Here is a 24,426-nt window from a genome sequence, read left to right as displayed (position 1 = left end):
GTTCGTACAGTAATTCATTAATAGAAATAGTTCGAAAATAAAACAGATTTCAAACAATGTTGCATGCTGTGTTTATTTTTCTTATAACCCAAAGAGTTTATTTTATCTCTCCTTTCTGAGTTAACTTCATCCGTCTTCCTCCGTTTATGATTCACCAACCATGCCTGTTCTCCGAGATGAACAAGTACAAGATTGCTTTGCTCCAGTATCCGTGCGGTTTTGGTCAGTGGTGTAAACTGACTACCAGAATGACTAATGGGGAAAACATGTGCACTGTACACTCTCTACAGCTCTCCACTCATACCTCACTGTTTCTTCCCCTTTCTTTTTCTTAGATTCTCCTTGTTCTCCATTATTTTCGTTGCGGTGTTCGACCATCTGCCTCAATTTCATTGCGCTTGTGGCAACAACCCAGGCAACACCTCAGTCTATTTCTATTTTGTGAGAGAAGAGAGAAATAGAGAAGTAGTGAAGAACCTGCGTTTTTTTTTTCCTTTTATACGGTTGTTCGCTTTTAGGACTCGGAAAAATTGAATAGAACTCTAGGTCGGGTTATGAAGATTCTTATCGCGCTTTTCAAATAAATTTTCATTGTGAGTTTTGTTGGTTTAAAAAAGAATAAAGGCAATTTTTCCATGAGATAATTACTGATACCAACTTTTTTCGACTATTCCCCACAAAAATTGGTTCTAGCCCTTCTAATAAAAAAAAAACATCGAAACGCGCTTTATTCGAGTTATAGTTTTATTTTGTTAGAGTTAAAAGTTCTAAAATCAAATACCCCCGTAATTATCCCGCAGATTTTATTAATTTTTTAAAATTTCCATTACAGAGAATCTTCAAACTTTCAGAACCCAAGTCAACCAAAAACTTATGGAAAATCTCACATCGAAATTGAAACGTCCGAAAATAGGTAACTTTGATTTTTGAAATTATTTTTTGGTTATCATAGAATTTGTTCAAAATGGCTTCGCTCGGCAGTTTCTTTATCACCAAGTTTTCAGAAGAGGATCAATATCCACGAGCCCCTAGACTAGATCCACGTAAGTTTTTTAAAAAACATTTGGGCGGTCATAAAACAAATCGAAAAAGTATTGCTTTCGTAGCCGGTTTGAAGTGAGGAGCCAAGACAAGCAAAACCTCCAAAAATTAGAAACGTTTATCCGCTTTTTATAGTGAATTCAATGTTTTTGAAATGAAACATGTATTAATATAAGATCAAATTTAAGGCCTCGTGGTGGGACTCTTATTCCCTTCTCAAAATGTCAGAGAAAGAATTCGCGAGGAGAGAGAAGAAGAAAAAGACAGACAGAGAAGAGAGAAAGAGAACAGAAGAAAACCGGTACATCTGAAGCCCATTACTGGTACGCTATGTTTTATTAAGAATGAGGTTATCATGTTCAACATACTATATGATTGAGTTTTTAGACGGAAACCAGTTAATTCGCGAAGCGGAGGCTCGCCGTCGTGAAAGAGGTGGAAACGACAGGTCACCCAGACGTAGAGCTCACGGAGGTATGTTATTTGATAGAAAAACAAAATATAAGATTGAAAAATTAGATTTATTAAACAATAGTTTGTCCATCTCTCTGAGTGCTGTGATTTTCGAATTTAAACATTATATAATAGTTTCAAGGGTAATTAACATTCTGGGCTTACAGACTACGAATCGTCACGAAGAAGACCAAGAAGGGACTCGGAAGAAAACAGAAGAGAACAGCCAAGAAGAAAAAGAAGAAGAAGCAGATCTCCTTTGCAAAGAGATCACGAACGTATGTTAGTTTACGTCAAAGTGATTCTTTCGTAGATTCCAGAAAACATTCGAAAAATTATCGGATTTAAATTTCACCTATGTTCAGGTAGAGCTGCCGGCACAACCGATTCAATCAAGGAATGCAAAAAAGAAAGGGAAGAAGAGAGCCAAAAAAAGCGAAAGGGCCCAGTCAGCGAACCACTTGTTGAAGGTATGTTATTCAATTTTAAAACAATCCAAGCGAAATGTATAGCAAAATTATTTTAAGTCTTTGTAAATCCAAATTGATGAGAGAGAGAGAGATGACAGCTGACAAGACTCTAAGAAAGAGGATCCGTTTTTCCGTCTCTCGAAGGAAAAACAATGATTAAAAATGCAGTTGAAAAGATACTATAACATAAATAATGGGCTTTCAGACAATTTCGTTACCCGCTGGCTCCGCAAGAATGAACAGAGTCTAGGTCGGACACCCATTACTAGAAGCAGAGAACAGCCTCTCCAAGGTACGTTATCTTACATCAAATCATAATGGAAAATACCGAGATTTTCAGACGGTATCATTCTTCTTGAAGAAATAAAGGGAAGTAGACAAACCAATTTGAGAGAGCCAAAACAAGAACACAATCGGGACTCACATAATGACAGTAGAAGCCGATCATCTGTCGAAGGTAAGTATTTTACATCGGAATTAGTATTTTACATCGGAAATTTAGCTTCAGCTTTGAAATGGATTCAAAAAAGAAAGAACGGAATGAAAAGTCGCCTTTCGGATTTAAAAAGAAAAATTCCAAGAAACTGAATGTTTGAATTTCCAGACATTAATCTCTTACTCCGCCAATTTGAGTTGGATCGTCGTGCAAGAAGAGCAGGCGACTCCAATCACCCAATCAAGGAAGTAGAGAGCAGAAGAAGACCAAATTTGAACAGAAAGAAAAGCAGTTCACCCAGACGCAGAGCTCACGGGGGTAGGATATTTGACATCAAAAGGAGATATAAGATTGAATAAAAATATTCAGAAGCAATGGATATAATTATTTGTCTCTTAGAGAGCAGCAATTTTGGGAAACAAACGTGCTAGTTTGAAAAAAAATAAATATATTGGATTTCAGACTATGAATCTTCACAAAATAGACGGAGAAAAGACTCGGAGGCGGACAGAAGAAAACAATCAAGAAGAAGAAGCAGAAGCAGATCTCCTTCGCAAAGAGCTCATGAAGGTATGTTATTTCAGGTCAAAATGGTCTCCATAAAAAGAAAATGACACTTTACTTCCGTAGATTTAACACAATTTATTTGAAAAATTGTGGTATTTAATTTCCATCAATTTCCAGGTAGAGCTGCCAACACAACCGATTCAATCCGGGAATGCAATAGCGAAGCGGAGGAAGAGAGCCAAAGGAGAAGCAGTATGTTATTTTAAATCAAAATAATCTTAAAGGAACACGTAGGGAATTAGTTTTCAGCTTTTGCGCGTTGGATTTGAAAAATGAGGCTCCTGCAAGCAAATTTAGTTCGTAAATAGTAAATTTGCCCGTTTCTTAGAGTAAATGCTATGATTTTGGAAAAAAAACAGAGTTTTTGGAAGATATATCATTGAATTTTCAGGAGAACATGAAAGAAGAGATGAAGAACACGACAAAAGAACAGTCAGCGGAAAAGTTCTGGCAATGGATGGCGGAATGGATGGAATGGAGGCACAATGGACACTCGGCAAGCGGTATGCTCATCCGATTAGCGAGTACGCCAAAGCTGCTTGTACGTTTATTTTTTCATTCCCTATCTGTAGCGAGAAATGACTGAACTGAAAAAAATTTCAGGAATTTATACTGTGATCAAAATAATTTTACGATATTCTTTCAGGTGAGGAGGAAGGATTAATTTTCCAACTCCGGAACACAAATTCCAGCTGGGATCAAAATGCACCTTCCCCGGTTTACAACTATCTCCGATTTGATGGCAACTTTAGAGGCAATGTGACGATCGAAACGATTCGTGAAGACCTGGATAGAATTAGTTTGAGAGAAATGAAGAAACGATGGCCAGCAGATGTTGCTATAGGACCCGACGAAGTCGCCCCATACTTCATTTACCATGTCCCTGAAGGAGGATATGCAACGTTTGTCAGAACTAAGTTCCACAACGATATCAACTCAATTATGGTATGTTTAAAAACTTTTTATCTGTTTCATTAAACTTCAATGAATATCATTCAGATCTCGTCCGGAGCAGCCGTTTTGAATATGGGAAATGATGAAAACGGACCAATCCGAATTGCCGCAAAATGTCTCTCTGAAATTGAGAAAGCCAAAAAGTTGCTGGACGGACATTTCCTCAACATGATTGGTCCCGTCACAACGGAGACCAAGAAACTGAGAAAATCAGTTCAAAAAATAGTTCAAGGCGGCAAACTGTACCGGATCCAGGAGATTCAAAGAACAACCGCTACAGAAATAATTGTTGAATACAGAAAATATGGCCCATGCCAAAAAATGACAATCGAAGGCACAGCGAGGAATATTGCAAGAGCAGTTCAAGAAATAAAAGAAATTACCTGCAAAGATGTCTTGGAAATTGACGATATTTATGAAATTCGAATCAACCATGAAGGAAGGCGAGGACTCCTCTATAGAAGTTGTGAGCTACTCAAGCGCATTAACAATGTAATCACATGCAAGCTGGATTTTGAGATGAATGAGCCATTCGGAACTATTTATTTCTATGGAGACAAAAATCAAGCAGAAATCGGACTTCGTATGATTAATAAAAGATGGATATTGTCTCAAGATGGTGGGTTTTGAGGAGTCAGGTGTTTTTCAAATGAATACTGTTGTTTTTTAGAACATCTCGTACCGTTTCGATTTGATTTTTGAAGATTGGAACCATTCGTCAAGCTGTGCACTTTTTCCATCAAATCCTCCTGCTCTTTTTCCTTTTCTTTCTTCAAATACTCCTGGTTCTTTTCACTGCTCGCCTTCTTCTATAGTTGCCTAAAAATCTTTCCGGTATGCCTTAATCTTGTTTCCCAAAATTCCGTGTTTCAAATGTTTCCTTCATATAACTTTAATACCTGTGCAATATTCCCGGAGACTGAAAAGGTTCCGTCAAATGTTCTCACCAATCGACATTTTTGCATCCCTTATTAGTACTATTGGTTGAATGTTAATTTCTAGCAAAAACAACATCCACTGGTCCCAATTCTCGCAAAAAATCTTTTCTGTATCTTTCAACCCCATTCCCCAAAATTCCGTTTTTACAATGTATTCTTAAAACACCAGTTTTAATACCTGGGCTGTAACCATAAAAACTAAGAAGGCTCCGTAAAATGTTCTCGCCGATCGACATACTTCTATGCACTTTTCATGTCTCTTCTTGTTCATTTTTTGCTCCTTGTTGGTATCTCATCCATATCCCCATCACATATTTGATATTTAAAGTAAATTCTGTGTTTTTTGAGTCTCCCCGCCAAAATCATTTGCCAACTGTCATCTTCCGTCTTTAAAATCTTTCCCATGATTCAATTTTTCGCTTCTTTTTAATAACTCGTGCAAATTCCTGCCCTCCAATCATTCGGTACTTGGAACAACTTCCTTTCTCATCCAGTGTTTACTAAATCTCTTTTCCAGAACGGTCACTTTCTGCCAACTGTCACCATTCCGTCCTTAAAATCTTCCCCATGGCTCTTTTTTATTTTATACTTGTGAATTTAATCCAATGCTCTGAAACAATTGTTCATGCTATGTCTGTTTCTCTTCTATCCCCTCTTTTCAATGCGTTTCACTTCTCACCCCATTTACCTATTACCCCCATCAATGTGCGCACAAGATGCCGTCTCACAATTTCATTTTTTGTCCTACCATCTGCGTGTCTTTTCCCTCACACGCTGAACAAAATCTCTATTTTTGCCAAAAGACTATGTGTGTGTTGACGGTGTCCGCAGTGGGTCACTCATTATCTGTTGCCTAACGTTCTTTCCCACTTGCACATGCAATATCAGACATTTAATAAAGAAAAAAAAATGTAATAAATTCACAGTTAACAAAAAATAGTAGACACATACACACGTAGCTCAAATGAAGGAGAACATCTTATAACCGGTGAATCACAATACAAGTTAAAAATCAAATAATAAAAAGAGATAAATTATGTGAATATAATTTATGGTATAGGGGGTTTTTTGCTATTCCAAATTCTACTCAGTTCGCTCGGTCAATCCCTCTTCAACAATCTTCTCCGCCAGTTTTTTCTCTCCGAAGGTCTCCAAAAGTTTATTAATTTCTTCCAAGAATTCATCCAATACTCTTCCGAACGTCTCCTTCTTCTGAATCTCCACTTCGACGAATTTCGTCTCATAACTAAGTTTTGCAAGCTCAAAAGCGCTTTTGGCGCGACACTTTTGAGATGTAATCGTTGTTCGAAGGGCTCCTTCCGGGAAGCCATTTTCCACAATCTCTTTGAACTTGTCTTCTGCCGCAAATGACTCCTGGAAAAGTCAATTCGTATTAAAAAATGGGCATTAAGAATCCCAAAAATAGTTCGCCGATTAGAAATGGACTCAAACAAACCACGATTCGACAGAAACGCGTTGAAGGCATTCTTTAGCGGTTTTTGTACATTTTCTATCATTTTCATGAGTTTTCTGCCTGTCTGAATGTTCTCACCTCTTCCAACTTTTGAAGATCACGTCCATTGTCATCTTTTTCCATAACTTCTTCACAAACGGCAATTTTCTGTGTTATCAATTGTTCTTCGAATAGTTCAAGAGAGCCATATGGAGAATCGGTTCCAGAAGACAGGTCGACTAATTGAGAATAGGCGGACAGTACGGATTTTTCAAGAGTTTTGTTCTGTTTTTCCAGGAACTCAACCTTTTTTCGAAGAAGGGAGTGTTTCTCCGCGAAATTCTTCTTTTTATCTTTCTTTCGCATAAGATAGTTGAGCGCGTTGACTCGATTCTTTTCTTTTCGGCGCGCCTCCTTTTCTTCTCTCGTCTGAAAGTTAATTAATTTGAAGTTTTTCTATGGGATAATGGAATTTCAGTCCAAGTAGTTTCACAACGAAATATATTAAGCTAACTTTGGTAAACATCGAATTCATGGGTTACTGTAGTGTTTCGGGCACACATTTATCGGTTTCAAACCATGGTTGAACTCTTAGGAAAACTTTTAAAGTATGATATTAAAATTCTGATTGATAGTCTCCAAAGTATTTCTGTATTATTTCTTACCAATTTCAGCGATTCCACTTTCTTCATTCTGCGTCTAATCGGCTTCTTTGTCTTGTTTCCAGCTACTCGATTAGACGTCTGTCTCACCATCTCGTCACTATCACTGCTAGAATTCGACGAGTTTTGAGAAACATTTTGTGATAAATCAGTAATACTCTCGTCGGTGACATTATGATCAGTGTCGGATACCAATGGCAGTGGAGCTGGTGAAGAACTCGCGGATTCTGAAAACAAAAGTGTAAAAATGGTTTCAAATAAGCAATTTTTAGCATATAAACTGCTTATTCAACTTGTTTTTTAAAGAACGCGGATCTATACATACCTCCATCGATATTTTCGCAATACGCATCCTCTGAATTACGCTGACTATCACTACGATTATTTCTTCTCACAATTGTGTCTTTACCAGTCGAGCACTTCAAGTTTTGATCCTCTGTTTTAGAATTCGATGACTCTTCTTCTTCTTCTTTGATATCTCCAGCTCGAATTATAAGAATAAGTTGTGTTTGTACTCATTATCTAATTATAAACTAATTTACTGTGCAAACCATACCTTTGATGCTAGTTTTGGAGCGGAGAGCACGGTTTGATCCAGATGGCTTTTCTTGACGGTGTTCAGCGCTTTCGGATCCTTTTTCAAATGGAACTTCACTTTTGACGATTTGTTCTGAAATTAGGAAGATTTAGATATCTAAATTGCTAATTGTTGGCATTTCTAGTTCAGCACAAAAAAGTGTTATGCACTTTTTTGATTGAGGAAATTTTTATTGAAACCTTCGGGAGCGCCTTTATATTTTAAAATATTTTTTTGTATTTTAAAGAAGAGTGACATACCGTCAACTGGACGAACGATTTTGCTTCTGGCGGGCGATCTTGGTGTGTATTTCCGTTTTTTGATATCTTTCGTGTTTTCTTCACTATACGATGGCTCCTCCTCTTTGATATAATCAGATGGAATCTCACTCTTGATGACTGGCTCTGAAATTTGAAAGATTAAAACAACTAAATTGTTTCTTGTTGGAATTTCTAGTTCAGCACTAAAAGGCTTAACGCAATTTTTTGTTTAAGCCACTATTTTGGGAGCCGAGATATACCAATTTCAATTGACATCTTTGCGCAGGCCTCTATTATTTTTGATGCATTTCAGGAAGAGTTCCATACCTTCCGCTGGAGTCGTAAAGCGACGTGACACGGCACCTTCTGAATTCAAAGGTTTACTAATAAACGATCTTGATTTCGGTTTTTTCTCGGCTTCTTTTGGTTCTTCTGAATCCGACGGTTCCTCCTCCCTGATATCACGCTCTGAAATTTGAAATCTTGAAACTTTTTGTTGATTTGAAGACTAAGTTCAGTTCCTCAAGCGTATTTACCCTGTGTATCTTAAATATTTGTATAAGGGAACATACCTGCGATTGGTGTTCTGGAGCGGAGATCACGTCTGGAGCCCGATGCCTTATCGTATCGATGTTGAGCGCTTCCGGATTCTTTCTCAGAATCAGATGGAATTTCTCTTTTGACAATTTGTTCTGAAATTAGGAAAGTTACAATCCAAACTGTTTCTTGTTGGCATTTCTAGTTCAGCACAAAAAGTGTTACGCATTTTTTCCCTTAAGACAGATACAACTATTGCCAGCCGGTAATAACTGGCTTCGGAATGAAGAATAATTTTTCAACGAAATATACCGATTTTGACTGACACCTTCGCACGCAGCTCTATTATTTTTGTGCGTTTCAATAAGAGTGACATACCTTCAGCTGGAGTCGTGAAGCGACGGGACACGGCACCTTTAGAATTTGAAGATTGACTGATGCACGATGTTTTACGTTTTTTGACTTCCTTCGTTCTTTCTTCAGAGTCCGACGGCACCTCCTTTTTGATATCTCGGTCTGAAATTTGAAATCATGAGGCATTTCGTTGATTTGAAGACTAAGTTCAGTTCTTCAAGCGTATTTCCTCTGTATACACTAAATATTTGCATACCTGCGATTGGAGCAGTGAGACGATGTGGAATGGCATTTTTCGAGTTTGAACTATCTCCGCCTGACGAAATTCCTTGTTTTTTGGGTGGCACATTTCCCTGTGCTCCTATCTCAGAATCTGACGGCACCTCCTCCTTGATATCGCGGTCTGAAATTTGAAATCATGAAGCATTTTGTTGTTTGGAGGCTAGATTTGGTTTCTCAAGCGTATTTTCCCTGTGGATCTTAAATATTTTTATAGGGAACATACCTGCGATTGGAGCAGTGAGATGACGGGGAATGGCGGTTTTCGAGTTCGATCCATTTCCACCGGACGAAATTCCTCGTTTTTTGAGTGGCTCATTTCTTTGTGCTCTCACATCAGAATCCGATATAGCCTTCTCCTTGATGTGTTGTTCTGGAATCAATAATAATAAATTGACGTTTTGATTTGGAGATCAAGCAGAAAGGTGCTGTTTTTTAAAGAAACATACCTTTATCAGACATGCCAAGGAAACGAAGGAGCTTTTCTTTGTCTTCTGAAGATTCACAAAAACCTAAATTCATCTTCGACATTTATTATACCCTGAAAGTAAATTAACATGAGTTTATACGGAAGAGAGAGAGAGAGAGAGAAGACAAAGGGAAAACATTTCGAATATTTTCGAAATTCCTCTTTCAAAATTGTGTAGTACTAAACAATATTGAAACAGAAAACAACTAAACAATTGAATGCGCACAGCAAACGAAACAACAATAAAGGAGGGTGCGCACTGTGTGGACCATCGATTACCGTTCGCAAAGAGAGGCACTTTATGAGCGTACGAAGAAATAGAGACGAGAGACAACGAGAGAGAAATAGTGAGATGAGGGGGGGGGGGGGCTCACGAGTATAATGTGTGAATCTAAATATAATGTACACGCTGACCCTGCGTAATACTGTTCGGAAAGGAATATTGGAATTTGAAAAAGAAGGGATCTCGGAATTCGAAATGAGAAATTTCATGAAAGCGTTGCAAACTGGACCAAAAAAATAGTTTTTCCAAAAAAAAACACTTGTCAGATTCTGCCAAAAGTTGCAAAGGGCGTCGATTCAGAAATTATTTAAACACTTGGGAAAGTTCTATAGACAGAAGCCGTTGCTGTCGTTGATAGGATTCTGAAGGCCGACACGATATTTCAAAGTGAACCTATGCAAACGCGCCCTTTTGAGAAAAATCTTCATTAACTTCCTACTGTTAACTTCCTTTTCCCAAATTCACCATTTCTCTGTTTTTTTCCCTATCCAGTGATGACGACATCTTCAAAACTTACGGATCAACTTCTAAAAATCAGATTTGAAAAACCGCCCATGTCATCACAAATGCAATTGTCTCTGTTCATCAGTTTCATCTAGGAACCCATTTTCTGTAAATTCAATTTTTGTCATTAAATGTATGCGCTCCGTTTTATGTCATTCATTTTTATCATTTGAATAAATGGCTGGATACCCAACCAAAATCACAGTGAACTTATGCAAAATCCAAACTACATAATAAATAGTGCATAGATTGTGAGCAATAACCAAGTCACGGTTTAATCAGATCTGTGTTAACGTTCTCTTAAGAGAGTGACAAAGTGAGAAACACGATGGAAATAATGAGATCGCCAATCATTTGAATAGTAAATGGTGTAAGACAACTCACCAAGATATTTAAGGAGAGACACGAGCCAAAATATCCGCCAAAACAATGTATGCACAGTTTTGATGCTACTTATCAAGTGCCTTTTCATTAAAAAAACTGTATTTTTGACTGTTTGTTCATTTTATCTACCTTCGTAACTTTCACCATAACTTTTTTTTCCAAATTCACCATCCCGCTGTCAATTTATTGGTCCAATTTTTTGTTTTGTTTTTCTGATCGCCCTCCCCTCCCCTTGTATGGTTTAATATGTTTTTTTCCTTCAGCACAGGTATACTGTTTTCGCGGGCATTTTTTGTCGTGTGTCCTTTCGCGCGCTAATTGTGTCTCTTGTTGACAAACGGGGCCTGTGGTCCGTGCATTGCTTCCTCACTCTTTATTGTTCCGTTCGCTTCCCTTTATCTCATTTTTTATTATGATGTTATTAACCAATTTTTTCGTTTTCTCTATCAATAATTTTCTCCAATACTAAAATAAATCTTCAATGCAGGAGCTCACTACAAAACCATGGGTAAGCATCGTGGCGGCAAAAAAAGTTCCAAGAAACGTATGTTCAAATGCAGACGATACAGTTGCATTATAAAAAGTGTAAATATTTCAGACCGTACTCATCGCCACAACAGTTCCAGTCCACGTAAGTTTCAAAAAGATGTCAACTATTAGCAGTTTGAATAAAACTTTCCCATTTTCCAGGTCACTCCTCCAAACACCACAAATCGCATCGCCACAGTAAAAATCGTGAACGATCGACTGAAAGAGAATATATACGCAGGGAATCTTCGAGCACAGATGAAAGATCTCGTCGTTTTGGAGACACCTCATCTCGTGGTATGTTTGATAGAAAACACTAACGTTTCAGAGCTTATCAGCACCAATGGGTTCTGGCTTCCAATAACGAATCACCGTTAATTTTCGAAAAAGTGTTCTTAAATCGAGAAAAAAGTGTTTTTTTCATAACAAGCGAAATGCGCCGCTTTCGCGAAACTCCTCTAAGGGTGATCACCTATTGAAGTTGATCAGCACTGTTTGTTTATTAGAAAAGTTTTTGGAAGACCTCTTCAAACAGAACTTGTACCGGAAAACGTTGCCAGTTAGTTTTTAATGTTACAGATCGCACTTCAACACGTCACAGCAACAATCATCGTCAGGACGACTCACCAAACGGTCAAGGGACCTCATATCAAAATAACAGTCACGATCTCAATGTCTACCGCCAAGAAGACGGACGCCGTCGCTTCTGTGAGACACCTCCTGAAGGTATGTTTGCAAGAAAATCATTACTTTTTGGATAGTTGCTGGGTTACACGAGCTGCATTCCTAGACTCCCTCAAAACCTGATTCAATAGCGTCAAAAATTATTCTAAGTTCCAGACCGTTCTCCAGCGCGTCATCATGAATGCAGGAAATCGGATTATCATGATAAAAGTCATGATAAAAAATCGAAGAATGCATCGCGTCACCACTCATCAGAAAAGAAGCATGAGAAGTGTGACCGTAAACGACGTCACAACGAACGTGACACAAGCAACCAAGGACGGTCGTCCAAAAGACACCATAGCCAGGAACGTCAAGAAGTTAATGATACCAGTTCAGTTGACAAAATTATTCCGTATGGATTTGAAGAGAGTGATGTGAAGCATCGAATCTCTGAATCCACAAGGCTTCACTGTTAGTTTTCCAATTTTTCGAAATCCACATTAAACGCCATAACTTGCAGTAAACATCCCATATGTCAAGCAAGTAACCTACTGTAACTTGGCATACGAGAAGACGGAGGAGCCAAAATACATTTATATCAGAGGCGAGGACGGTATGCGACAGGCACGTAACTTTATCGATGATGCATCGATTAAAGGAGCGCAGCTCAATTATGAATGGTCGATCAAGAATAGTCCAGAAGAAGAAGAATGGCCGGAAACGTCCTTTTATTATTGGACAGGACATAAACATGGCCGGTTTTTCTCCTCTCCAGATTGTGCTGCTCCGATCCAAGAAATGGAGGTGAGGGAATTAGAAAACTAGTGAATCAGCATTATTTTTTGTTTTAGAAGAAATTCGATGTGTCCATCGAAAAAGTAACCGACGAGCCGGATTTATTGAAGATTTCGGGTGGATACTTTCGTGAGGTGAAAGAGCAACTAGACGATTTATGCCACGAATATTATCTGTCTCACCTTTTTGAGGAAATCAAAGTTAGAACAGACTTAGTAAAAAAGATGGGCGAGCAAGGTTGCGATCTTGCAATGTTAGAAGACGCGACTGACATTGTGACCGATTTGACAAATGGTCCTGGCTTGATTCAAACTTTGACCCTTTTTGGCTATCGTGATAATGTAGATCATGCGATCGATTTGATTGATGATATCGCGAAGCGAGTGGATCCCCGTGGAGAAGATATCCGTATTTATGAGATGAAGCTCAGTGCTAGAGAAATTTCGAATCTTATGGGAGATAAAGAGGACGAAGATGATAAACTTCTAAAAATCGTTGAGAATACTGCAGATGTTATCTGTTATCTGAATCCAGATGTTCTTAATGGATACCAGCATTTGATAATTCAAGGAACTGAAACCAATGTGTCAAACGCAGCTACCCTAGTTTTTTGTGCCGTCACTCAAGGTGCCGTAGAGATCACAGCCTCCGAGGCAAAAGGTGTTTTCCAGAGAAATCATTGAAACAAACATTTTTTGTTTTCAGAGTACTTGACGGAAATTCGCCTTGACTATTAGCAACCTTATACCGCACCAGAAATAATTTTTTTCTAAGGAACACACTGTACAAATTCATTTTTCTTTGTGAACTTTTTACTTTGTACTCTTTTTCTGTTTCCGAACCCGTTTTCTGTAAGTTCACCGTTTTCATTCTTAATTGTGTCCATTTAATGTCATGCCATTCACACTCGTTACCGTAATAAATGGCTGAAGACCCAATTAATGTCGAGTAGCTTTCAAATTTTCTTTTAAAAACTTTGAAGTCATGAAAAAATAAAAACTTCATATCAGATGAAGAAGGTTTCGAGTATAATTTCACACGGAATTCCAAATTCTTAGACAGCAAAAATGTTCTTACTTATTTTAACGTACAAGCACAGGTGAACCGCTGGGTAATACACATGGAACCGCGCGGTAACGTGCATGCGGCCGATTTAGAGTTCCATGTAAAAAAGGTTAACCATATGAAAAATTGGAGCTCATGATTCTTCTCGAAGAGACATATATCCGGTTTTGATAGCAGAAATGATATCCACGTAGCCGAAACTACCTCCATCCAAAATTATGGATCAATTGAAATCAGCGTCTCCAAAGACTTTCCTTGTTAGTCGATCAGACCGTATGTAGACGGCCACAATGAAAACTGGTTGACCCTTCCAGATTAGATATAATGTCAGTATATCGTTCCTTTGATTTGAAGCGTCGCTGGTATTTTTTCCTCTGTTTCAACCTGTTGGCAAAAGAAACGCCGTTGAAAACACCAACACGGGCATTGAACAAAATATTGCATGTCTCCGAGTGATTTTGTCACACTGCTCTAATTTATAACATGATTCCGAGATGTGCATTTTTTCTGGAGTACCTGGAAATTCTAGCATGCTGCAACTACCAAAAAGGGTTTCAGCTAGTGAATATTTAGATTTTTGAAAAGTATACACTATTACCAATATGCATGTTGAAAATTAGTTTAAATTAGTTTTTCTATTTGTTGTTTACAGACTGAAAAAAAAACAATAAATTCCCCCAACGCCGTGTTTACCACTAGTAACATACCACTAGTTACTATTTATTGTGTCATATCCTCATTCTCCAATGATTTCATCAAATTTGAATACGCATTTCGAAAACTGATGACGACAACTGGTATCATCTAACAGTCTGTTGAGTCATAATTCACACAACATTTCTTGTGTATTTAAGCGTGCTCCAAAACGTCTGATAACAAGGATTTTTTTGGAAAAACTTTCTATTCCGGGTTCTCACACCTATTATACCGATAATTGCTATGGATAGTTTGGAAATAGTGCTTGATCGCCGTGACGGCTACGAGCCCGGACAACAAGTTAGTGGAAAAGTGATCCTCAATAACTGTACGGAAATCAAAGCTAGTCATTTGACGATTTGTATTCACGGAGGTGCTTTCACACATTGGAGTGAACATAGATATAGGTAAATTGAAATTCACCTATTTTAATCTAATATTAATTTCAGCGAAACTGTATACTTCTCATCTACAGTTGACTATGTCAAAGAAGAATTTTTAGCATGGAGTGCTAGTGAGGAAAACGTAAGTTGTGATCGTTTTCTCATGTGAGTAATATTATATTTGTTCAGAAAAAGTTTCCCATCGGTCACCACGTGTTTCCTTTCATTTTTCAACTTCCTACTGGAATCCCACCAAGTTATGAAGGCGCCCACGGACGAGTTCGCTATTCAGTTCGCGTCGAGCTCGATAGGCCATGGAAGTTTAGCAAAACGCAGCAAGTATATTTTCAAGGTTTTCTTTTTAATTTTGAATTTCATCACCACATTAATGTTTTCATTTTAGTTATCAGCAATGTTGACCTGAATACACTGGCATATGGAAATAACCCAGTTGCTAAAAGAGAAGCAAAAGACATTGGGTCTGTGTTCAAAAAAGGGATTGTAACCACAACAGTGAGTGTACCTATAGTACAGTACCAGCCAAAACGATACCATATTTTCCCTTATTCAGTTGAAAATGTCCAAATTTGAGAGTGCGTAATAGTCGAACAACTTTTTCGACAAAGTAAATGTTTTATTGATCAAACAGATCAAAATTAGATATTTGTTTTTGTAGTTATCAGCTTTTCTGTACGGGCATTTCCTAGAGAGTTATAGTAAATTCACGTGGACAGCTCGAATATCGCACTATTTCACTGAAACTAGTCAATTTGAGAAAGAAATCACTTTTTCGGTAAGTAACTTGCTAAGGAGCATTTAAGTTGCCAACTACAAAAATAGAGTTCTACTCCTGGTGAGGTATGAAAAGTTATTTTATGGAACAGTTAGTTCTTCCATGACACACTCTCAAAGTTGGACACTTTCAACTGAAAAAGGCAAAATATTATACAGTAGCGGTCATAGGTGAGTATACCTCGATACTTTCCTATGTATCTCAGCTGAAACTTGTCCGTTTTGCATAAACTTTTTTTTCAAAGATAGCTGAAACATCCAGTAAAACTGTCATAAGTTTTTTGTTTGTAGTGATTGGCTGATTTTTTTGATTATCGATTTTTCCTGATCTAGATTTGAAAATCCGGAAAAAAACTTTTTATTTTTGAACTGGACCATATGATTTTTTAAGTTCAAAATGATGAGTTACGTTCATAAAAACAAAATCTGATGTTAAAATGCTTCTGTGAATCTTCATCGTCGTGCTCCAGAAGTCCAAACTGGTATTTATAGCTAAAACGTTATAACTCATCGTAAAAACGTCCAAATTGGTTGAAAATTGCGGGAAAAGATGCGTATTATATTTATCAACACTATTACAACAAAAAATCTTGATTTTGAGAAAAAAAATTTTTGCAATTTTTTTCACTCAAAAATCTCGAGTTTCGAAATTTTACCCAATTTTTCATGTTTTTTGATTATAACACAGTGACAACTCGCGAGTACAAATTGAATTTTACAAGAAATACAAAGTTTAGACTTTCTTCTAGCTAATTACAGTTGTTTCAAAATTAAAAAACATGAAAAATTGGGTAAAATTTCGGAACTCGAGATTTTTGAGTGAAAAAAATTGCAAATAATTTTTTTCTCAAAATCAAGATTTTATGTTGTAATATTGTTGATAAATATAATACGCATCTTTTTCCGCAATTTTCAACCAATTTGGACGTTTTAACGATGAGTTATAACGTTTTAGCCATGCATACCAGTTTGGACTTCTGGAGCTGTAGCACGACGATGAAGATTCACAGAAGCATTTTAACATCAGATTTTGTTTTTATGAACGTAACTCATCATTTTAAACTCAAAAAATCATATGGTCCAGTTCAAAAATAAAAAGTTTTTTTCCGGATTTTCAAATCTAGATCAGGAAAAATCGATAATCAAAAAAATCAGCAAATCACTACAAACAAAAAACTTATGACAGTTTTACTGGATGTTTCAGCTATCTTTGAAAAAAAAGTTTATGCAAAACGGACAAGTTTCAGCTGAGATACATAGGAAAGTATCGAGGTATACTCACCTATGACCGCTACTGTATATGTTTGGCCGGTCCTGTACATTGATTTTATATTTTACTTATGTTTGCAGATCACGATTCCAAAACAAGCATATGCACCCGGGGAGAGTCTCCCAATCATTATCAACATCGACAACTTATCCACAAGACCTGTTTACTGTATCCGAGCGGAACTACTTCAGCACACGCATTATCACGCTACCAAGAATTCCATTTTCAGTAGTTCTAAGGAATACCACAAAAATGAAACCAAGATGGTAGCAGAGAGTAGAAAAACCATCAAAATAGCGGCGAAGTCAGTAGGAAATGAAGAATTAAGCATTAAAATCCCAAAACTGATACCGAATTTTGGGTGTCCTATCATCATGGTTGAATACTGTCTCTCTGTAAAAGTGGACACAGAAACATCAATGAACAACACGTTGCATTCCGAGTTTCCTATTTTCATTGGCACTGTTCAAATTAATAATTCAATGACCTTTTCTGGCACAATCAATGAGAAAACTGATTTAATGCTATTGCCACCACCCTATTCCTGTTCAACTCCATCCGCTCCCACCGATGATTCACCAAGCCCATCTGCTCCTCCTCCAACTTATGAAGAATCATTCTCTACTATAAAAAATTAATCGTTTAATTGTTCCTCCTATCTTTTTACTCCTTCTTTTTTGTCTATTACCATGTTATCTATGAATAAAATACTGAACTATTACGTTTTTCGTTTTTGTTCTTATTTCTATTCACATCATTATCATATCACGTGAATGCTATTCACATAAAACAGTTTTTTGAGTTATAGAAACAAAAAAAAACAAGTTGTTCCTATTTTGCATAAGATGGTATTTTATCACAAAACGGTGGTCGGTGTGTTCAACAGGCAAATCATCAGTGTTTGGTCGACCATAATTCTATGAAAAACATAAATTTGAGATGGAATACTTTGAGCATCTATCTATCGCGAGTTGATTCAAAGTCCTGTCAATAAGAAAAAATAGGTACCGGTACACTATTTGTTTTCACAAAGCTCTCTGACCCTTTTTGACTTGGCAAAAAGCCCTCCACGGTTCTTTTTCTTTGTTTTTTTGTCGTTTATAATTTTCATATTTTAAGTCAAATCATTTTAAGTCAATTAAACTGAATTAAATTACTTTTAGTTGTAACATTGAGGTAATATCACTTCATGAGACTCCCCCTCTAACAACAAATACGCCCAAATCACCATTAAAACTGATAAGCACACTAACTTTTATTTTCATTGTTCTATTTCAACATTTTATTGTTTTCACTTTTTTATGAATGCTCCTAATGTCGGTTACACTTCCTGTTGTATGTATTCTTCATACTATAACCTTCAACACCAAGTAATGTTCATTTCAGATTCATTCATGGAGAGCATAGACATTGTATTCGATAACCCGAAATATTACAAGCCGGGAGACCAAGTCTCTGGGAATGTGATCCTGATAACAAGTGCAGATATAAAAGCTCATCATCTGAAAATCCGAATTCATGGTGTGGCTAAGACAAATTGGACAAAGTACAGCAAAAAGTACCTTCTTAAGGTTACTTGTCACAAATTAATGATTATTCAATATTTTCAGTGATAATGTGACCTACGGAGCAATTATGGATTACATTAAAATGGACACGATTGTGTGGAGTGGTGATAATCAGAATGTGAGTTACTTTTTCAAAAAAAACTAGAATCAATAAACAAAAGTTTTACAGAATAAGCTCCCAGCGGGTCCCCACGTGTTTCCATTTTTGTTCCGAATCCCAGCTAATGCTCTGCCTAATTATGAAGGTCGGTACGGCCATGTTCGGTACAAAATCAGTGTTGAACTGGCTAGACCATTGAAGTTTAGCATAAAGAAAACAGCGAATTTTAGAGGTACGCATTCTTTATAAGAATTATTTGAGCCTTACATTTTTCAGTGGTTCCCAACGTTGATATTAGTCGTTTCTCACTCTCCAGCACAAAAGTCTCAAGAAGAGACGTTAAAGATATTGGAGCTTTCTTCAAAAATGGACTAGTGACATTGACGGTGAGGCCACTCTTATTAAGGAAAGTCATGGAGTCAGTTTGGAGTTATTGGACGTGACTTATATTATTGGAGAGCGGAGAAAACACCGAATCCAAATCCAAATGTCTGGTATTCGAGTAAAACAAGGTGAAAGTTCTGAAAAATGACAAACTATTACTTAAGTGACACGCAAACAATTTTTGCAATTTTCGCGTGTTAAAAAGATAACAACTATCTATTTTGACCTTGTTTTTGCAAATACCCGGCCTCGAGGGCAGAAACTAGATATTTATGTGGTTTCAGCGTTTTCTCAGCTTTCCAATGATTTAGGTCACATCTCATTACTACAAAACTACTCCATGACCTTTCTAGTCAGTTATTTTCCTCTGGTCTATATCAATATTTTCAGGTCACAATTCCAAACAAACCATATATTGTCGGCGAGAATTTACCAATTACTATCAATATCGACAACGCCTCAACAAAACCTGCGAACTGTGTGCGTGTAGAGCTTCACCAACATTCTCATTTCACTGGAAGCACATCTTGGAAACTCTCTGGGAGCAATGAGTTATGTCAGAAGAATGAAATGGATACGGTTCTGGAAAAGAGGAAGAAGATCGAAGTCCTTCCGAAATCACGAGGATTCGAAGAGCTGAGAATCAAAATACCGAGAGTTTCACAAACGTTTCAGAGCTCCATCATAACTGTTCATTACTTCCTTTCCGTAATGTTAGGCACCGATACATTGCTGAATAACACATTGCATTGTGAATTCCCAATCATCATTAGTACCGTCCCAATCACATCTACACCTGTGACGCCCTTACGATCTGCTAGATCTGCTAGCCAGCCACCACCATATTCAGTTCTTCCACCAATTCTTTCTAATGTAGAAAGTTATTACCATCCTCCAACTTATGAGGAAGCCTTAATCGCTTAACGTTGAACCTTCATTCTGTAAATACTGTTAAAATAGCGTTTATCCAAATAAATGTTTACGTTTGTTCAATGAGAAAAAAAAAACGACTTCATTTTTACACATTTATTACAAAGCGACATCAGTGTTTGGTTGATCAGAAGGAAAGTTTCATTAAAAACATAATTATGAGCTAAAATACTTTGAGCAACTTTCAGTGGCAAGTTGATTCAATAAATTCACAATAAGAGAAAAAAGGCAGCCGTACACTATTTGTTTTCACATCATTCTACTCAGCAATGTTAAATACTATACTGTTTGTCTTGGCAAAAAGTCCTCCACGGTTTTTTTCTTTATTTTTTTGTCGTTCATAGTTTTTATATTTCAAACCAAGTCAGAATAAAACTTAATTACTTTACTTGTAGTTGCAAAATTGAGGTAATATTATTTCTTGAGACTCTCCCACAACAACAAATACGTCATAATGACCATTAAAAGTGATAAGCACACTAACTTTTATTCTCATTGTTCTATTTCAACATTTTATTGTTTTCACTCTTTTATGAGTGCACCTAATGTCGGTTACACTTCCTGTTAGATGTATTCTTCATATTACACCATGAACACCAAGAAAAATTTATTTCAGATTCTTTCGTGGAGAGCATAGACATTGTATTCGATAATCCGAAATATTACAAGCCGGGGGATCAAGTCACTGGTAATGTAAACCTGATAACAAGAACAGATATAAAAGCTCATCATCTGAATATCCTTATTCATGGAGCTGCTAAGACAAATTGGACGAAATGCAGAAAAGAGTAAATTTTTACTGTTATTAGTAACAAGTGAATTATTACTAAACATTTTTAGTGACCATGTGACCTACGGAGCAGTTGTGCATTTTATTAGAAAGGACACGATTGTGTGGAGTGGTGATAGTCAGAATGTGAGTTACTTTTTCTTTTTAACGGGGATCAAAAGGCAAACTTTTACAGAATAAGTTTCCAGCCGGTTCCCACGTGTTTCCATTTTCGTTCCAAATTCCAGCTAATGCTCTGCCTAATTATAATGGTTGGCACGGCCATGTTCGGTACAAAATCAGTGTTGAACTGGCTAGACCATTGAAGTTTAGCATAAAGAAAACAGTGTATTTCGGAGGTTCGCATGTTTTCAAAGAAATGTTTGATTCACACTTGTTTTAGTTGTTCCCGATGTTGATATCCGTTGTTTCTCACTCTCCAGCACAAAAGTCTCAACAAAAGACGTTAAAGATATTGGAGCTTTCTTCAAAAATGGACTAGTGACATTGACGGTGGGTTTACAGAAACAAGGAAATGTTCCAGACGTAACACGGCCTTTCAATTGGGCATATGTTTATTTATGTACTTCTCAACACGCTGATTGCAAGTGTGTAATTCATTTTTGCAGAATGCTTCACCGAGTTGAGATACATGCGTTTTAGGAAATTTCTAGGACAAAAGTTGCATTTTTCAAGAGACGCAATATCATTTTTATACTCAATCGAAAAAAAATGTTCTGTGTATTACGTGTAAATAAAGGTTGAAAGCACATTAGCAACAATATCTGACAAAAAAGGTTTTCAAAAAGCCACTTTCATTTATGACTGATAGGCGATTAAACTTTTTTAAACACTTTTTTAAATCATAAAACGTTAATGTGTTTCTCAACCTTCATTTACTTGTATTTCACATAGGAATGAAGAAAAATTGGGACCAAAACTTATTTTTCCACTAGAAATGACATAAAACGCATATATCTCAATTCAGTGAAGCGTTCTGCCAAATTGGATTACATATTCGCAATCAGCGTGCTGAGAAGTACAAACGATTATGAATCAAATTAAAAGCCGAACTACGTTTGGAACATTCCCTAGTTAGTTATTTTACTCTAGTCTATATCAATATTTTCAGGTCACGATTCCATACAAACCATGTATTGTTGGCGAGAATTTACCAATTACTGTCAATATCGACAATGGCTCAACAAAATCTGCTAATTGTGTGCGTATAGAGCTTCAACAACATTCTCATTTTACTGGAAACAGATCTTCCCTCTCTGGGGACTATGAGACATGCCAAAAGAATGTAATGAATAAGGTTCTAGAAAAGAAGAAAAGGATCAAAGTCCTTCCGAAATCTCAACGATCCGAAGAGCTGACAATCGAAATTCCAAGAGTTACACAGACGTTTCAGAGCCACATCATAACAGTTCATTACGTCCTTTCCGTAAAGTTAGACACCGATACATTGCTGAATAACACATTGCATTGTGAATTCCCAATCATCATTAGTACCGTCCCAATTACCACCAGACCTGTGACTCCTTCACGATCTGCTAGCCAGCCACCACCATATTCAGTTCTTCCACCAATTCTTTCTAATGTAGAAAGTTATTACCATCCTCCAACTTATAAGGAATCCTTAGTCGCTTAACGTCAAACTTTTTCTGTAAATCCTGTTTATAGAGCTTTTATCCAAATGAATGTATACGTTTGTTCAATATGAAAACCCAAAAAAAACGATTACATTTTTACAGATTTATTACAGAGCTTACAGAGCATGTTTAACACTACAGAAAAAGCGGTTTGAACGGAATAGAGGAGTTTTATGAACATTTTTACAATTTTTCAAGGGTTTTCAAGTTTGTAAGGTAGAGAGCAAGTGGTTTAGAGGATACTGAACAATAATAGGATACATTACATGACAACAATTTGTAATTGTGAAATGAGTAAGAAGTTAGTTCACATTTAATTTTTGGAGATTCATTTGTGTACACACCATCTCAGGTATCGGTGCAGCCTCGCAAGCGTCCTTGATACGTTGGATCGTTTGATTCTTCTTTTTGAGAAGCTTGACACCCAGACGTCTGCGGATTCCCTCATTCTCCGTCTCGATATGATCCACTTCTCTTCTTTGAATGCGACGAGCCGAGCGTCCTTGTTTCGCCATCATATGCTCAATTTCTGCTGGTTGTTTTCCATGTGCCTCGGCAACCGCACGCATCTCGCGTTCGATACGAGCCTGAACCTTTCTCAAGTCGTTCATTCGGTTCTGCACACGGATCTCGAAGTACTTTTCGAGCAGTGTGTCGATTTTCCAGTCTTCGCGGTCGATGACATGCTGGAAAACTATCAATGAAAGTCTGTTGGCTTAACCCTCAGCACTTACCAAGAAAAGCTCCAGCTTGGTCTTTCCAGCGCACCATTTGAGCTCCTCGTGGTGTTTCTTGTTGCGACAGAACAGACAGTTTCCCTTCATATCGACAATCTTCTTGTCAGCAAGCATCGCAGTGACCATCTCATCGATAGCATGACGTTGAAGGCAGACTTTCAAGAAGGCACCCTCGCATCTTTGCTGAAAAAGAAACATTTTACTATTTTTCTTCTCATTTTTCCTAAAATCGAAATTAGCATTGTTCCTGTAACTAAGTTTCATGATAATAACTTACTTGTTGCCCTGGCATGTTACACGTCTTGGCACAGCAATAAATTTGATCCAAGTAGTTGCAGATCTTGAGGCAAGCCATGCAGTGGAAGTCTCCTGGATCCCCATCAAGTTTCATGACGAAGACTTCATCTTCAGCCGCCATTCTCTGAAATATTACAAAGGTAAACTCAATTTACTAAGTTATGAAGTAAAAATAAGAAAACGCTGAAAAATAAAAATTAGGTCTCGAAGTCTCAAGAGGAAGCCTTTGTTTCGAATGCTATTCGACATCGAAAGCACGTTGGAGACGAAGAAAAACAGTGCGACGCGGTCGGGGCGCGTCGCGTGTGTGTGTTTGTGTGTTTTGTGAGGAGGGTTGAGAGAGAAGACGGCAGCGAGAGGCGGAGCGGCGAGGTGACCGAGAAATCAATGAACACTTGTTATATACGCTAGCATAAGAAGAGAGGAAGAGAGGAGAATAAGGGAAGAAGAACCACTCGAGAGATTACACAGAATGAGTGGAAGGTGAACGATGGTGAGAGATAAAGTAGGAAAGGTCACTAACAATTACTTATACAACACACAAAGAGAGAAGTAGGGCAGCGTTTAGAATTCGGAATGAGATAGTTTATGGAAAAATGTTGAAATTGGAAAATTGTGAAAATTGAAATGATAATGGCTTAAAAAACTAAGAATTCGCCTATGCCTGCGTTTTCCAAAAAAAATTATACGATTTCCGATTTTCCTGTATAATTATCTACTTATTTTTATCTTTTCACGTGCATAAAGTCTTTATTTATAAAAAATGTAAGCTGCACAAAACAGAAATAGAAAATTTACCATTTTATATAAATTTTGATTAGAAACAAGTTATTTGACTTATTTGATAAAAAATGACCGATACAATGAGATAAAGAGAAAAATAGAGCAACGTTCAAAATTCGGAATGAGATAGTTTATGGAAAAAGGTTTAAATTGGAAAATTGCGATAATTGAAATTATAATGGCTTAAAAAACGAAGAATTTGTCTATGTCTGCGTTATCCAACAAGATCATACGATTTCCGATTTTCCTGTTCAAGTTTTCACTTATTTTACTCTTTCAAATGCATAAAATCTTTATTTATATAAAAATGTTATCTAGACAAGAACAGAAATCGAAAATTTACCATTTTATCAAAGTTTTAATTAAAAACTATGACTTATCTGATAA

General features: G+C 37.0%; 7 protein-coding genes across 7 annotated transcripts; 5 read left to right on the top strand and 2 right to left on the bottom strand.

Moving 5' to 3' along the window:
* Positions 1 to 964: 964 nt before the first annotated feature.
* Positions 965 to 4,551, top strand: GCK72_025805 (uncharacterized protein; the record flags this gene model as incomplete). Its single annotated transcript, XM_053736490.1, has 12 exons — positions 965 to 1,043; positions 1,230 to 1,364; positions 1,429 to 1,515; positions 1,860 to 1,964; positions 2,170 to 2,256; positions 2,305 to 2,421; positions 2,569 to 2,718; positions 2,863 to 2,970; positions 3,085 to 3,159; positions 3,359 to 3,508; positions 3,614 to 3,912; positions 3,967 to 4,551. 12 exons carry the CDS (start codon positions 965 to 967, stop codon positions 4,549 to 4,551), a joined length of 1,977 nt encoding a protein of 658 aa, XP_053580056.1.
* Positions 4,552 to 5,942: 1,391 nt separating this feature from the next.
* GCK72_025804 (uncharacterized protein) lies at positions 5,943 to 9,512 on the bottom strand (the record flags this gene model as incomplete). The annotated part of the gene is made up of 12 exons (XM_053736489.1): positions 5,943 to 6,233; positions 6,412 to 6,741; positions 6,978 to 7,201; positions 7,300 to 7,452; positions 7,531 to 7,644; positions 7,812 to 7,955; positions 8,139 to 8,279; positions 8,384 to 8,503; positions 8,727 to 8,864; positions 8,959 to 9,105; positions 9,208 to 9,354; positions 9,431 to 9,512. The coding sequence occupies 12 exons, from the start codon at positions 9,510 to 9,512 to the stop codon at positions 5,943 to 5,945; spliced, it is 2,031 nt and encodes a 676-aa protein (XP_053580055.1).
* Positions 9,513 to 11,102: 1,590 nt separating this feature from the next.
* GCK72_025803 (uncharacterized protein) lies at positions 11,103 to 13,347 on the top strand (the record flags this gene model as incomplete). The annotated part of the gene is made up of 8 exons (XM_053736488.1): positions 11,103 to 11,165; positions 11,220 to 11,252; positions 11,312 to 11,446; positions 11,710 to 11,875; positions 11,990 to 12,286; positions 12,336 to 12,619; positions 12,667 to 13,270; positions 13,316 to 13,347. 8 exons carry the CDS (start codon positions 11,103 to 11,105, stop codon positions 13,345 to 13,347), a joined length of 1,614 nt encoding a protein of 537 aa, XP_053580054.1.
* A 1,267-nt stretch (positions 13,348 to 14,614) lies between these two features.
* Positions 14,615 to 17,454, top strand: GCK72_025802 (uncharacterized protein; the record flags this gene model as incomplete). Its single annotated transcript, XM_053736487.1, has 5 exons — positions 14,615 to 14,778; positions 14,821 to 14,896; positions 14,944 to 15,106; positions 15,158 to 15,267; positions 16,897 to 17,454. The coding sequence occupies 5 exons, from the start codon at positions 14,615 to 14,617 to the stop codon at positions 17,452 to 17,454; spliced, it is 1,071 nt and encodes a 356-aa protein (XP_053580053.1).
* Positions 17,455 to 18,210: 756 nt separating this feature from the next.
* GCK72_025801 (uncharacterized protein) lies at positions 18,211 to 19,792 on the top strand (the record flags this gene model as incomplete). The annotated part of the gene is made up of 5 exons (XM_003105539.2): positions 18,211 to 18,374; positions 18,427 to 18,502; positions 18,554 to 18,716; positions 18,761 to 18,870; positions 19,259 to 19,792. 5 exons carry the CDS (start codon positions 18,211 to 18,213, stop codon positions 19,790 to 19,792), a joined length of 1,047 nt encoding a protein of 348 aa, XP_003105587.2.
* Positions 19,793 to 20,343: 551 nt separating this feature from the next.
* GCK72_025800 (uncharacterized protein) lies at positions 20,344 to 22,221 on the top strand (the record flags this gene model as incomplete). Its single annotated transcript, XM_003105432.2, has 6 exons — positions 20,344 to 20,368; positions 20,415 to 20,586; positions 20,639 to 20,714; positions 20,764 to 20,926; positions 20,971 to 21,080; positions 21,700 to 22,221. 6 exons carry the CDS (start codon positions 20,344 to 20,346, stop codon positions 22,219 to 22,221), a joined length of 1,068 nt encoding a protein of 355 aa, XP_003105480.2.
* A 303-nt stretch (positions 22,222 to 22,524) lies between these two features.
* Positions 22,525 to 23,377, bottom strand: GCK72_025799 (uncharacterized protein; the record flags this gene model as incomplete). Its single annotated transcript, XM_053736486.1, has 3 exons — positions 22,525 to 22,908; positions 22,957 to 23,142; positions 23,237 to 23,377. The coding sequence occupies 3 exons, from the start codon at positions 23,375 to 23,377 to the stop codon at positions 22,525 to 22,527; spliced, it is 711 nt and encodes a 236-aa protein (XP_053580052.1).
* Between the last annotated feature and the right edge of the window lie 1,049 nt (positions 23,378 to 24,426).

The sequence above is a fragment of the Caenorhabditis remanei genome, chromosome X, assembly GCF_010183535.1.
Source record: "Caenorhabditis remanei strain PX506 chromosome X, whole genome shotgun sequence".
Lineage (NCBI taxonomy): Eukaryota > Metazoa > Nematoda > Chromadorea > Rhabditida > Rhabditidae > Caenorhabditis > Caenorhabditis remanei.
The sequence above is the reverse complement of the archived record's forward strand: the minus strand, read 5'-3'. Positions and strand labels throughout refer to the sequence as shown.